Source organism: Lepidochelys kempii, chromosome 2, assembly GCF_965140265.1.
Source record: "Lepidochelys kempii isolate rLepKem1 chromosome 2, rLepKem1.hap2, whole genome shotgun sequence".
In the NCBI taxonomy this organism is placed as follows: Eukaryota; Metazoa; Chordata; order Testudines; family Cheloniidae; genus Lepidochelys; species Lepidochelys kempii.
In genome coordinates, this window is record NC_133257.1 from 236,670,783 (window position 1) to 236,686,586 (window position 15,804).

The 15,804-nt window shown below is 41.7% G+C and overlaps 1 protein-coding gene across 5 annotated transcripts in view; it reads right to left on the bottom strand.

Moving 5' to 3' along the window:
- The window catches only part of LOC140907712 (protein adenylyltransferase SelO-like), a 76,626-nt gene that overhangs the window by 24,748 nt on the left and 36,074 nt on the right, over positions 1-15,804 (bottom strand). For 3 of the 5 annotated variants that reach the window (XM_073334291.1, XM_073334288.1, XM_073334290.1), the window contains 2 exons: positions 10,368-10,447; positions 4,214-10,149 (listed from right to left, as the gene is read on the bottom strand). The exons of 1 other annotated variant lie outside the window; for it this stretch is intronic. In XM_073334291.1, the coding sequence (XP_073190392.1) occupies positions 10,027-10,149; positions 10,368-10,447 (203 nt within the window). In that variant the 3' untranslated portion in view covers positions 4,214-10,026. Of the gene's footprint in view, positions 1-4,213; positions 10,150-10,367; positions 10,448-10,752; positions 11,504-15,804 lie in introns of those variants that run through there. One more of the 5 variants, XM_073334289.1, reaches the window with a different exon arrangement.

A 15,804-nucleotide genomic window follows, 5' to 3' on the forward strand; every position in this document is an offset into this window, starting at 1 on the left:
CGTCCAGCTCTGTGCCCACGTGGCGACACCACGCCGAGCCGGCAGCAGCATGAGGCCCGGCTCCAGCCCTCCTGGCACGATGTGCAGCAGTAGTGGCTCCCCGCCCCAGCAACCCGCCCCCTGCTGTGCACATATCCACCACACACATCACCCCCCTCTTGCATTTGGTGCCAAGCCGTAGCAACCTCTGGCGGGTGAACGGCAGAAGTGGAGCACATCTCAGGCAGACAAGATATTTTGGAGTGAGGGTCAGCAAAATAGCCCTATCTCAGGATAGCACAATTCGTGTCCCAACTGCTAAAATAATTCCTAAACTGGTGGTTAAAAATAGACCATTTGGACAGTAATAGTTTGCCAGAGAGCTGCTGCACTCTGCTGGTGTGACTGGCAGTCTGGCAGTGTGTCATTATGGAGTACAAACATAAGTCCGGAGCTCAGAAGTGGAGAAAAAAACAAGAAAAAGAAACCTGACTTGAAAAAAGCAGGAAGGGTAGTTGTACTTTGATTGTGGGGTTAGGCCTAAAGAAGATCAGGTAGAACCACTAGTCACTACAGTTAGTAGTGGCCTGTTGGGGACACTGGGCATGGCCACTAGGTAACTCGAGGGGATGGAAGACCACGAGTGTCGATGAAGCCCCCTCGCACTAGGCCCAAGTGTCCTTGGCCCCCCCGCCTGGAGGCACTCGCAGCAGTTATGCTGAGGATTTGCAACAATATGTTGCAGAGTCAGACTGCCTGAAACTAAGCAAGGCCAAACAGGGCAGATATGGAAGAACAATGCTAAATAAAGCAGCTTTATGTATGGTTTAAGAAATGATACAGAGCACAAGGGCACTAGCTGGGAACTGGATTGGCTGGCTATATGGATACTTAGGGCAGCTTGCTATTGGATAAGTATGCTGGGAAAAAGGATGTATAAAAGCCTGTGTAACTTCCTGCTCTGTGTGCAGGATTTGAGATTTTATTCTCCCTGTACCTTTTTGCAACTGCAAATAAACTTTTCTGCTTCTCCACCCCGTTGTGATTATTGGGTGTAGCACACTGGGTAGCGAACCAACTCCAGCTGTTGTTTAGCCTCTCAGCACTGGGTGCCAGCAACAGGCCTAATAGTTCAGAGCAAGCCTGTGATGATTCTGTTAAAACGGGTGAGTTAAGTACAAAAACAGTCCAAACTAGTGCTCTTGCATGGGAGGAAACACTCAACCAATGAGGCTGAAAAAACAAGCATTGCTGAAAGTAATATTGCATTTCAAGAGAATGAAGGATGTGGACTTGATATTCGACTATCTGCAACTCTGACCAAAACTGTTGTTTGAAAAGGGCCACCTAGGCATCCAAACACACTTCCTGGTGATGGAAAAAGTTTCTGAATTCTGTATTAAAATCAACCAAAAATCCCCCAGAGAGGTTTCTGACAGGGATTGGCTTGTGTGGACTGAAAGTGCAGAATTGCTCTTTTGTCTCCCTTTTAATTATTCAGTTCAGACGCTGTTTCTTGCAAATCGGTTTTGGCAAGTGACAACAGCTGGAAGAAGGAATTATGAAGCAAATTGTGGGATAAATTGCCTGCATCATCACAGGCAATGTTATCTGAAATGGCAAAATTTAGAGAAGATTTGCCCAAGGAACTGATATGTCACGGCTAGACAAAGAAATAGAAGCTAAAGCGAAGTACTGGAGGGATTTGCTTAACCAAATTCTGTCAATTAGTTTGTTCCTGAGTGAGAAAGGACTTGCTTTCATGGGAATGTCAAACACAATTGGAGACTGCCATAACAGTAATTTTCTTGAAATTGTTTAATTGCTTGCCAAATATGATCCAATTCTTCAGGATCCTGTAAATAAAGTGAGGCTTCCCATAGCTCCCATTGGCTGGGAACGGCGAACCGCGGCCACTGGGAGCTGCGAGCGGCAGCACCTGCGAATGCTCAGGTAAACAAAGCATCTCACGGCCCACCAGGGGCTTACCCTGAACAAGCCGCAAACCAAGTTTGGGAACCCTTGGACTAGATGGCTAGGTTGCGTGGAAAGCGTTAAACCAATTGCAAAACATTTGCCACTAATAACACATGCACTGGTCAAGTGTGAGGAACTAAATCTGTCTTTTGAGTGCAAAACAGAGCTAAAGGGAATTCAGTGCTACATACAGTCATTTAAATGTACTTTGATGGCAACAATATGGCTCAAAATATTGATGGTCATAGATCAACACAATAAGGCTCCTCAATCAAGAGAGGCAACTCTTGATGTGTAAGTACAAAACATTGACAACTTGATTGAGGAACTTAAAGAATTACGTGTAAGTGGAAAACTCTATCAGAAGCCAAGCGTGCAGCCGAAGCAGACCTGCCAACTGAAACTAAAATCCCCAAGAAACACACAAAAAAGAGAAATCTGTTTCACGATGAAACACCAGAAGTCCAACTGAGAGAAGAGAATGAAGAGAGATTTTTAAAATGAATGTTCATATTTTACAAGCTTGTTGACTGTGTAATCTGGGGGTTGATACAGTGGTTTGTCATGGCCAGAGATATCAATTTATTTCAGCTTTCTGTGGTTATATTTGGAATTCACTGATATGCAAATTGGAAATTTGAGTTCTGCTTTTTGCAGAGAATATGACAACGATGTATCCACGGACATCATCGATGAGGTGATACACATGAAAGCAATTTATAAGGCAAACTTTGGAACTGTACACCTCAAACCACTGGAGCTGTTAAATAAAATTCATGAGCTTAAGTTGGAATGTCTTTTTCCTAATGTCACCATAGCTCTGTGGATATTCTGTAACATACCACTAACTGTTTCTGAAGCCGACAGATCTTTTAGCAAAATGAAACAAATCAAAAGTGTACAAAGATCAACAATCGGACAAGAGACTTATAGGTCTTGCTATTGAGCAAGATCTTGTCAGGTCATTGAACTTTGAAGATATAATTGATGATTTTTCTGCAAAAAAAAAAATCCCAAAGAGTTGCATTTTAGGACCCCTTCTGCATTAAGATATTATGGGTTTTTTTAAAAAATTTTTTTAAATACTTGTTTTATTATTGTATATTTTAACTTTTGTTGTTCATATTCAGTTACATCTTGTATATCAATTTTTTCCTTTTTTTTAGATAAACACCTAATTATGATTCATGTGTGGTACATTAGGTGCTTTCTTTCTTTGCGCTTCTTTAAATGCTTTATGTATCTTCCACAGAAGATTAGGGTTGGAAGAGACCTCAGGAAGTCATCTAGTCCAACCCTCCGCTCAAAGCAGGACCAATCCCCAATTAATCATCCCAGCCAGGGCTTTGTCAAGCCAGGCTTTAAAAACCTCTAAGGGTGGAGATTCCACCACCTCCCTAGGTAACACATTCCAGTGCTTCATCACCCTCCTAGTGAAACAGTTTTTCCTAATATCCAACCTAGACCGCCCCCACTGCAACTTGAGATCATTGCTCCTTGTTCTGTCATCTGCCACCACTGAGAACAGCCTAGCTCCATCCTCTTCGTCTTTGTAGCCCCCCTTCAGGTAGTTGAAGGCTGCTATCAACCCCCCCAGTCTTTGTAACCCCCCTTCACGTAGTTGAAGGCGGCTATCAAATCCCTCCTCACTCTTCTCTTCTGCAGATTAAATAAACCCAGTTCCCTCAGCCTCGCCTCATAAATTATGTGTCCCAGCCCCCTAATCATTTTCATTGCCCTCCATTGGACTCCAATTTCATTCCATAATGTATTTATTTAATTTAAATATATAATTCAATATATATATTCAATATAATTCAAATAACAAATTCTACATCTTATATTTAGGCTCACAATTTGTTTACTACTGGTGCTGTAACTGGGGGGGAAGTTAACTACATCAAGCAATGCCACAATTTATGTATAGTGGGTTCTAACGTGTTATCAATAAGATAAACAGTAGTGTTTGTAAACCTCAGCCATAGGTGCCGACTCCAAGGGTGCTCCGGGACTAGAGCACCCACAGGGAAAAATTAGTGGGTACTCTGCCCCCACCAGCAGCCCCTACCCCACTCCTCCTCCTCTCCGTCCCCTGAGCACACGTCCCCGGGCAGGAAATGCTGGGAGGTAGATGGAGGAGGTTCCTGCTCCTCCGCCTACCTCCCAGCATTTCCTGCCTGGCCACCGCCAAACTGCTGTTTGGCAATGTTAGCACGCTCCAGGAGGGGGAGAGGAGTGGGAATGTGGCGCGCTCAGGGGAGGAGGCGGGGGCCAGCACGGGGATTTGAGGAAGGAGTTGGAATACTGTCAGAGAGGGGGCAGAGTTGGGGTGGGGACTTTGGGGAAGGGGTTGGAATGGGGGGCGGGAAGAGGCGGGGCAGGGCTGGGAGTAGCGGGGGAGTTGAGCACCCACGGAAAAGAGGGGAAGTTGGACTCCTATGACCTCAGCCATCCCTTTCTAAGGAGCCCATTGACTGTTCTGCACTGGAGCCTGGAATTGCTGTTGGTGGGCCTGACTCTGGCAATTCCTTTGGGCGGGGGCCACAACCTGGTTACCCTTTTCTTAAATGATTGATGGGCTAAGTGTTATTTAATAGCGCCCAACGCCAAACTTGTAGATAACGTAACTGGCATCTAAAAACTTAGGGTAACAGCAGCAGCAAAGCGGTAGCAACAACGGCAGCCTGATTACCAATATTATTAGACAGAGCAGAAGGACCCTAGACAAGTCAGAGGGATTATAGGAGGAGTGATTTTCTGTTAAGGAATGACTGGGTATGCCTGTAAATAAATCTGGATGCCTGTGTCTGAGTGCAATCCACCCCCACCCATTCTGTCACCATTTGGTCAGCGCTTACAGGATGTTAGTGTTAAATAATAAATGCTTTCTTAATATGTAATGTTAGGTATTACATTGTAACTGCATATAGTCTGTGTATTTTTTTTATTCTCCTGTGCTGCTTTGGTACATGATTTCTAAATGAAAAATAATTGTATTCTATGATGTCTTATAGATTATAGTGTTTTTTCTTGCTTCATTGAATGTATTGTAACTGATTATTTCTTTTAAATAAATGATACTTTGTTTCTGAAGAATTATTGCTTGAATGTCAATCCTTTAAGCAGACAGCTTTATCAGTATCCTCCCATGGGTTAGCAGAATTAGTCTGCTCTGGGAAGTCCTCTGTAGGTTAGAGACAAACCCCCTGGTAAAACCCTGGCAATTCCTCTAAGGTGAGCCACCCCTTATTACCCATTTGGGCGGAGTAAATTGACCATCAATTTATGGTTACAGGCAAGCCAGTACTGAGGGTGCCTTGGGTACAAATAGTGGGATAACACAGTCAGGTGGCAAAATTTGCAGGTGATACAAAATTACTCTAGATAAGACCTAAGCTGGCTGAAGAATTCCAAAGGGATGTCACAAAACTGGGTGACTGGGCAACAAAATGGCAGACGAAATTCATATTGATAAATACAAAGTAATGCACATTAAATGAAGGGGTCTAAATTCTTTCTTATCAATCAAGAAAGAGAGCCTAGAGTCATCGATAATTCTCTGAAAACATCCGCTCGATGTGCAGCGGCAGTCCAAAAAAGCTAACAGAATGTTGGGAAACATTAGGAAAGGGATAGATAATGAGAGAGTATCATAATGCTGCTATATAAATCCACAGTATGGCCACACCTTGAATTCTGCATGCAGTTTTGGTTGCTTGATCTCAGAAAAGATATATCAGAACTGGAAAAATAAAAAGACAGAAGGGCAACAATAATGATGAGGGGTATGGAACAGCTTTCATATGAGGAGAGATTAAAAGGAATGGGACTACTCAGCTTAGAAAAGAGATGACTAAGGGGGGATATGATAAAGGTCTATAAAATCATGAATGGTGTGAAGAAAATGAATAGGTAAGTGTAATTTACCACTTCACATAACACAAGGACTAGCAGTCACCTAATGAAATTAATAGACAGCAGGTTTAAAACTAACATAAGGAAGTACTTGTTCACACAATGCACAGTCAACCTGTGAAACTCATTGCCAGGGGATGTTGTGAAAGCCAAAAATATAACTGGGTTAAATAACTAATAAGTTGTGGAGGATAGGTCCATCAATGGCTATTAGTCAAGCTGATCAGAACACAATCCTATGCTCTGGGTGTCCCTAGCCCCTGTCTCCCAGAAGTTGGGAGTGGATGACAAGTGATGGATCATTTGATAATTGCCCTGTTCTGTTCATTCCCTCTGAAGCATCTGGCACTGGCCACTGTCGGAAGACAGGATACTGGGCTAGATGGACCACTGGTCTGATCCAGTATGGCCATTTTTATATTCTTATGACATATACGGAAACAGTTCTGTTTTTTGTTATCCCTGCCACTACAAATTTACTGGCACTTGTGTTGGTTCTAAATTCCCAGGCAAAAATGTTGTGAATATCTATCAATTACTTAAAATAAGAGATCTTTAACAATGCAGTCGTCTTAAAAAACGGCACACACATGACAAGTCCTGGAAATGGAGAGATAATTTTTAGGTTCACAATTGTTAGAACATACAGAAAGGTATAGTTAAGGCCACCAAAATGACGTAGCATTACTCCCATCTTTCACAGATCTGCCACCACCAGCAATTACTGCACCTTGTTTATAAGACAGACATTTTGATGAAGGACACTTGAGGAAAGATATTTTGGTACAAGTTTAAAGAAGTTCACAGCTTTGGCCTATGAATTTCTTAAATACATTAAATCTACTTTGTGCATAATTTGCTGCTTGAATGGAGAAACTATTGGCTTTGGTTTTGTACATAATGTAACTGTTATGCTTGTAGTTCCCCGTTCTTCCTACCCTGCGCTCTTATCATGTAAGATGTCTAATTTTTCATCTGGATTTAAGAGATTTATGGCTATGTGTTTATATTATGTCTCCCATTTTAATACTTTTACCTTATGAACCCGGCCAATGGGAGCTGTGGGAAGCAGCGTCTGCAGGCGAAGAGGCTGCAGGAACTTGCTGGCTGCCGCTTCCCATAGCTCCCATTGGCCAGGAACAGAGAACCGCAGACACTGGGAGCTGCAGGGGTCAGTGCCTATGGATGCTGAATGTCAGCAAAATGTCTCTCAGCCCGCAATCAGATTACCCTGATTGGCTGCAGGTTGCCCACTGTTATAAACCCTGCATATCTTGGGAAATTGTCTTGAATAACCCACCATCCTGACGTAAAATATTCTTTTCTGACCACTGGGAGAGAGCTAATGTAGGGGGAAAATACAATGGATATATTTCTGGAATGGTCACTATACTGCTAAATTGCTGCTTTTTTCAGAATCAAAAGATGTTAAAGAAAATTGGAGTTTCTAGTCCTAGCTATTCAAAATCCAAACCACTGTGAAGTAATAGTTCAGGAAGTGAGATTGTAGTGAGAGATTCTGCTTTGAATGTTCTAAAATACTTTGCAGCACCTTGCTAGAGGCTTACAGAAAACCCTTGGACGGAGTTTAACAATACTGAAAAATTCACTTCTTCCAACTGATATAATTAATGTGGTGACAGTATCAGGACACTTTGGTTTGCATAACATAGTAATTAGTTTTAAGATTAAGGCTCTAAGTAGAAATTAACGATAGTTTAAATTTAGAAAATCCAACATGGTTGATCAAAATGGCAGGGATGGGGATGACATAGTTCAAATTTAGGTAGGGGACAGTTCCAGCAAACAAGACGGTGTTAGAGGGAGGAACTTAAAAAGGTCTAGAATCTAAGATGGCATCAGGGGAGGAGCTTTCCTACCTAAAAATAAGTATAATGTCATGGGAAAGAGCTGAAAAGCTACAAGCTGATTGGCTGAGAGAGCAACTAGTATACAAGACCAATAGCTAGCAGGCTGAGACTGTAGTGGGTTTGACAGCAGGCTGAGATTATAGGAGGCTTTCAGCTAACAGGCTGAAAGTAGTGGGTTTGAGGCTTTGCATAAGAATAGAAGCTGCCTGAAAAGAAAAATTGAACATCCTGAAAAGCAGCTACCTGAAAACCAACCACCTAGAAAAACAGCAGCAGCAAAATTCTAAAGTTGCCAGGACAATGAGCAACTGCCTGCTAGCAGCTACCTTGCCAATAGCAACAGAAAAGCAGCAACCATCATCGCATCCGCAGCCCAACTGAGCAACTGCACAGCTGTCGAGCCCATACTTCTGGAAATCAGACAGAGCAGAAGGACCAATTAGACAGGTCAGAGGGAAATTCTGAATAAAAAGTTCTGAATAAAAAGTCTGATCTTCTTTTCTCCCTATTATTTAAGAGCATATAGGTTTGTTTGTAAATAAAGCTGGATGCCTGCATCTTGAGTGAGATCTCCCCACCTGTCTTGTAACCACTTGGCCTGTGCTTACAGGATGTTAAATGTTTAACGTTAAGGGTTAATGTTGATGTCAAGTAAATGTTTATTTTTAATGTGAATACGGTAATGGTTTTTTATATGTGTACAGAGGTCACATATACCACATAGTATTAAGTACAGGGTTAAACTGTATCACTAAGCTAAAAGCCTTTTGTGTATATGGTAAACTCTATGTCCATGTTACATTGAAACTACTGTATTTCCTGTATGTGATAGTTATCCTATATAATCTGTGTTTTTCTTTTCGTTGCATCACTTCTTTTAAATGTAATTCTATTGCATTTTACTCTAGTCTATGTATTCTCTCTTGCTTCATTAAATAAATTGAAATAACCACTTATTTCTTTAAATAAATAAACTCTTTTGTTTTTGAAGAATTACTGCTTGTGTGTCTATCCTTGAGTGGAAGGCTGTATCTGTGTCCTTTCAGGGGTTAGCAAGACTAGCTTTCTCTGGGGAGCCCTCTGCGGGTCTGAGACAAGCCCCCTGGTAACATCCTGACAATTCTTTTAGGGCAACCACAACCTTGTTACCCTTCTGTTAAATTAAAAGTGCTGTCATAGGCTAACATATTTGGCGTCTAAAATTTTAGGGTAAAAAGATCACTTCATTCTTGAACCCTCAGATCTTCCAAATAATTTAATTTACCTTAACCATTCCAGAAAAATTCTAGCCTTCCGTAACATCAATTATGAAATTAAAGGCTCATAATGGAAGGCAATCCCAATCTCTAAGGATGGGAAGACTAGCATCTCTACATATTTATCCATTGGATTGTTAAGTGACATACTTCCAGAAATATCTCCATTTTTTCCAGTGTTTTTTTGCTAGACTTCCACCGCACAGCTGGAAGGTGAGTATGAAAGGCATCTTGATCTAATTTAAATTTATATACTGAGTTATCTTCAGGAAGATTCCATATCCAGCTAGTAAATATTCCCTGAGGAATTACACCAGTACAAAATAAATCTTAATACTGTTGTCAAATGCTAAAAATTGGAAGTACGGTGAGCCAAGCCCATAGACAGTTGGGTATACAAATAACATCCCACTTTAGTCTTGGACAATTAATTCCATAGACAGATGTGCTCACCATTTAATTTCCTTAAACTATTTGGTAATTTAATGGGAAGCAATGAGGTCATCGAGAGAAAACTTAATAAGGACACCATTTTGCAATACTAATCCTGTCCAGCTAAGATCTACATTTGCCTCCTGCTTCAAATCCCCAAATACCTTCTTCAGAACAGAATATAGTTATGTTTGAACAGTGTGTCACACCTAGTGGGGACATTAATCAAAATATTCTATGATTAAAACTATGTCAGGCAAATTTTAAACTTATCAAGAAGCAAATAATCAAGACACAGCAATAAGAGGATCTGGGGAAGTTAATGGGACAGCCTGACTGAACTCTATTTTCTCTTGGACACAAATTAATGCAGAAATAGGTTTGTGGGTCAGAGCTAGAAATTCCAGCAAATCACCTACTGATGGAGGTCTGCATGTTTCTATTTCTCTTGACAAACCTGGTCAAAAGTTCACATAGCAGAATGGAAGGAACCATGCCTACAGTGAGAGAGAGGGTAGTGTTGCCTAGATCCCCACACCAGTTTGAAGGCTTGAACTCTGAACCCACTCATTTTCTCTTGCTTCAGCTGCTCTTCATCAGGATGAACAGCTAACTTTGAGGTCTTTGGCCCAAGAAGGTGGACGTAGTGAATAGCCAGCTTTCTCTGCTGCTGCTTGCCTCTGAAAGGGATGTTGTAAAACTTCCTGCAGGAGATGAACCTAGAAACAATTAAAATTGAGAAGCCATTCCACACAAACTTGTTTTGTAGATTCCCTGGGGCAAAACATACTAAGCGTTGAACTCACTCAAGGAATTACTCCTCTAACTGCTTATTACTACTACTATTGGAGAGGAGTACCGGTCAAAAGTGTTATGAACACAACACTAATTTCATTAGCTCCATAAATGTAATTAGTATGTAAGTAGACAGTTTTACCTCTGAAAAGTCATTCATTTTAGCTTTTTGTACTGCTGATTCTGCCATCCAATTCCTAAGTACATATCTAGGATTGACAGCTGAAATCAAAGGAAAATCCAGTTGAATTCGGTTATAAAGAGTTGAATAATTTATAAACTATAAACACCATAAAAAAATCAATCCATATTTCTTGATTAATAACCTAGTAAACCTATCCAGACTGGTTAATAATTAAATCACGCAGTATTTTAATATCATGTGCCGCAAAGAGCCGCAGGAGACACATTAAAGAGCCACTTGCTGCTCACGGGCTGCAGTCTGAATATCCCTGGCCTAGGTACTAGCTGAAAACAAACCAAGGTGGGACAGAGAGGCATACTTTTTTATTTCAAAGGAGAAGATACTGCTTAAGGACAATACATGAAAATACACAATGTTAAGCTATGGGAGCTCTTGCCAGCATTGTTCTAGGAGCTCAGACTAGGCCAAGAGCAATGCTCTATTACATATGGGGAGGGAAAATTAATTCCATTTCACAGAGGATTTCAAAATTGTTTCAATGATTTCAAAACTAAATTTGCCCTGGTAGGCTTAAGGGGAGTCAGGAGCACCAGCTGAGTCCAGAGCCTCAGAACTTGGGAGCCAGCACTCCTGGGGCTTACAGGGTACATCTATACTTGAATAAATTGTGGCGTGGCATATCCTTGTGGCGTGGCATGGCCACGGCTGGCCTGGGTCAGCTGACTCAGGCTTGCGGAGCTAACAATTGCTGTGAAAACATTCAGACTCAGGCTGGAGCCCAGGCTCTGGGACCCTCCTACCTTGTGGGCAATTTTTAGCCCCACAGCCTGAGCCCTGTGAGCTGGAGTCAACAGACCCAGGCCAGTCATGGGTGTTTAACTGCTGAATAGACATATGCCATAATGTCTTGGCTCCCGCTCAGCTCACCAGGCGGGCTGCCAAAGAGGAGGGTGGGCAGACTGATAGGGTATCAGGCAGGTTCCATCAAAGCCCTGCCTGAGTTACACTGAACCTTGGTTGAAACTGAACTGTCTCTGCAAAACATTTCAACAAATCTGCATTCTCCAGTGGAAAAAAAGTTCTGTTGGAGAATTTCTGTAGTCCTGATCCATAACTGGGACTTCTAGCCCTTGCTGCAACACAAATAATAATTATAATAAAAACTTTCTGCAACATTACTGACTGTTATTTAACATTAATCTTCTAAAAGCACATGTAAAATAACAACTATCCCTTAAAATAGATAAAACTTCAGCTAGAACAGGGGGATCCAAAATACAAAGGTCAAAATAATCATGGTCAACACCCCACCAGTAGTGGGAATTTGTGCCAAACCTAGTTTTTTAAATCTTATTGATAAGCCACAATCTAATCTCCTTCTATTTTTCACTGGACTCAATGAAAGCTTCCCGAAACAAGTACCTGATCAATATCTCACAAAGGACTATGGCTACCAGCTGCAAATGCAATTACACATGTGAATAAAACTTTCATCCAACAGCTCCCAAAGTAGCATGGTAACTAAAGATGAAGCCTACAATACTTTTGGTGCAAAGTAAGATCAGATCCCCTATTGACTGTGAACCATCTGTGCCTCAAGACTTTCAATAGTTCAAGGTCCTCGATATGCAAACTTTTCACAGATTTCACTGTGGAGCCACAAAATGGCCAGGCAAAATCTCTCTCTAAAGAAGGACCTCATGATCTGGCTCTCAATATGTAAAAGAATAGCTGAAAAAGCAGCAGTAACAACAGTGAATAATCTAAAAAAAACATTTCTCCCACAGGGCTCGATCAAGCATACAATGTATAATATGCCTAAACAAATGAATGGTTGTCATATTTAGTAATTCTGATGCTCATAACTTTAACATTATTAATTGTTAACATTTAAAAAAAAGCCCTTCCTTTCCTAGTGAAAGCAAGCAGAGAACAACTATGCCCACTACTAATGGAAATAGTCAAAGCCTCCTTCAGGGAACCATACCTACCACACTCTTTCAAAAACACAAAGTTTGCCTAATCCTCAAGAAGCCATCATTTGACTATGAAGACCTCTCCAACTATTGTCCCATCTGTAACTTCCCATTCATGAACAAAATAGTAACCACCAAGTTTCAACACGTGACAACAGCTAACATGCTGGATGCCTCCCAAAGGCTCAGACCAGGGCACAACACAGAGACAGCTCTAGTGGCACTCAAAGACAACCTTCTTATGGCCACAGACAGTTAAGATCTCCAGGCTCATGCTGCTAGACCTCTCCACAGCTTTTGACAGAGTGGGCCATGTGGTATTGTTAACCAGCCTACATGATATAGCAGGGACAGATGGTCAAGCACTACAGTGGCTCCAATCATTCCTCTCCAGCAGAATTCCAAGGGTGGTGATGATGATGAACTGGCTCCTCTCCAAAGACCCTCACCTCCCTCCCTGCAGGGATCCATACTATCTCTTCTTCTTTCCAATGTCTTCCAGACAACTGGCGGAGATAGCGAGGTGTCATGGGCTCAGCTGTGAACTATATATCTCATTCTCATCTGATGCAATCACCACCACTATTATGACAACACAATGCCTGCAAAGCATCAGCTCTTAGGTGAAGAGAGGCTGGCAAGCTGAACTAAGGCAAGACCGATGTGATGCTAACTGGAGAAGGGAAATACTTTGATGAACTAACCATGACACTGTTTTCACCTTCCACTCAAAGCATACTGCCTCCATTTACCAAATAAGTGTCAAGCCTCAGGATTCAGTTTGACATCTCACTAAGCACGGATGACCTGGTAGCATCAGTATCTAAAACTACCTTCTTTTACTTCCAGCTTCAATGAAACATTGCTTTTTCCTTGAGGATAAGGACTTTGCCACAGCGATCCATGCACTTGTCTCCTCCAGGCTGGATTACTGTAATTTACTGTATCTGAAGTAGAATGTGGAAACAATGCACAAACTCCAGCTCATACATAATACAGTTGCACAACTCCTTCACAGGACAGGCCATAATGAGCACATCAGGCCTATGATTAAACCCCTCCACTGGCTCCCAAACAGCTTCTCATATCAGTTTAATGCTTTGGTCCTAATCCTCAAAGCAGTTAATGTAGCTGGGACCTGGTCTATTAAAGAATGAATTTTGACCTAATATACTAACTGATGAGACAGTGGCACTCCTCTGGAACAAGGTAGATCACCAAGGCCAGGACACATGAAAGTTGAGGAGATATGGCTACTGAATAGACATTCAGAGGAGACTAGGCAAATTCAGAGTCTGACTGTCTTTAGGAAATGCTGCAAAATCTTCCTCTTTGAAAGGTCTTTCCATATATGATATTCACAACACTGAACCACCCCCTTCTATGAAAAAAAGGTAAGTTAATAAAGTCCAAACAATCAGAACCACAAATCCTACCCCTAGTAGAGATTTTACCTTGAAAAGAAAAAAGTGACAAAGACTCCATGAAGTGCACTACAGATTTCGGTATTGCTAATGATTTTACATAGATGGCGCTCAGATATATTACTCCTGGGGGAATTTTGCGCCACTGCGCATGTGCAGAATTCACGTCCCCCGGATTTTTTCTCCTCAGAATAGAGATTCTGGTGGAGAGATGCTGCAGTTACACTTTTCGTCCACCAGGGGTTGCTGTGGTGCCAGGAGAGAGGGCAGCCAGCCAGAGAGGCTGCATTCCTCACAGCAGGACCAGGTGAGGAGGCACTGGACAAACAGAGTGGGGCACACAGAGCTGCTAGGCGGTCACGGATTGGGATTCAGAAGGGCAGAAACTCAGGAGCTAGTGGAGTGACAACGTTGAGCCAGGGGCTGAATGGGAGGTGGGCTGCATGGCCACAAGGGGACAGGGGGTATGGGGCTGCAGGGCCACATGGGGATGGGTGAGGGAGGCTGCAGGACACATATGGCAAAGGGTAGAGGCGTGCAGGGACACACAAAGGACGGGGCAGATGTGCCTGACTGAATAGCAGAAGCTAGAGATCAGCCAGGGTCTGCATGGGGGAAGCTCCCCAATTCCCTAATAATTCCTCCCCCACCCAAAAAACCTTTTCCATACTTCTCTCACCCACACCCAAAAACCCTCCTGGTTCACGCCCAGGTTTCTTCCCTCTCCCTCAGCTCCTCCAAGCCCTCAAGCCTTTGCACTGCTTCTGAGGAATGCAGGAAATGCATTTCTGTATTGTAGTTTAAATGGAAGTTCTGTATTAATATGCCTAGTAAGGAATCTATTTGTCAAAAACACATTTCCTGAATCTTTTTTTTGGTCTGTATTGTTACAGACATACTTGCTGACAGATAAGTTGAAATAAATTACCGAAATAATTAAAACTGGTCTGATTATATTGTGTTATTTTTAAGAATAAAATATGTATAATTTTGCAAAATTGTAAAGTATTATGTGCAGAATTTTTAATTTTTGGCACAGAATTCCCCCAGGAGTAATATATGATGATAAGCAGCAGTATAAAACCATGCTAGGATAAGAAATGATTATATGATTTTAGTAACTGACTAAGTTTTGTCAGTATTGCTAGGTCATCTTTAAACAATGCATAAATGAGATTTCAATATTATGTACACAACAGAAATTGATCTTTTGATATAAAATGGTATTGTAGTTATAATGTTAAATTGAAGTCTAGTGAGAAAGAGTGATGAATGTGGTCTAGTGATGATCAGGAGCTGCAAGCTAGGATTCCTGGGGTCAACCATTGGCCTGCTAAACCCAGGGTTATGAGTTCAATCCTTGAGGGGGCAATTTGGGGCAAAAATTGGGGATTGGTCCTGCTTTGAGCAGCGGGTTGGACTAGATGACCTCCTGAGATCCCTTCCAACCCTGATATTCTATGATTCTATGAGCTAACTATCAACTCCACCCACTGATTCATTCTGGAGCTTTGAGCTAGTCATTTAAATTATGTGCCTCAGTTTCCCCCAAGTGATGTGGATAATCACAATCATAACAAATACTAACAACATTTACCCTATCTCACAAGTGAAGCTTGATGATTATTAATGTACTTGTAAAGTGATTTGAGATCCTTATATAAAAGGGGCAATAGTAGCAGTAGTAGTAAAAGTACTGATATTTCTGAAATAAATACTATTTTCCTTAAGAGTTAAGATTTCATACAGATATTGAAAATCCCACTTATAATGCTCCGATGTAGATTTACTTGTTGAGTTATATTTTTAGGTGCCAGTTTACCTCTCCAATACCTATGTGTTAGTAATAGGATTATTCTAAATTCGGGGTGACAGGAGCACTGAATCTAGCTCAGAATCAAAGTAAAGTCCACTACCAGGCTGGATTCTCTTAGGCTGCATCTGCATCTGCTTCTACCTGCCCTTGCCAGGGTTGAATTCCATCCAGAGGACAGTTCAAGTTCCTTGCTGGTGCAGAGATATGCAATTTAGTCC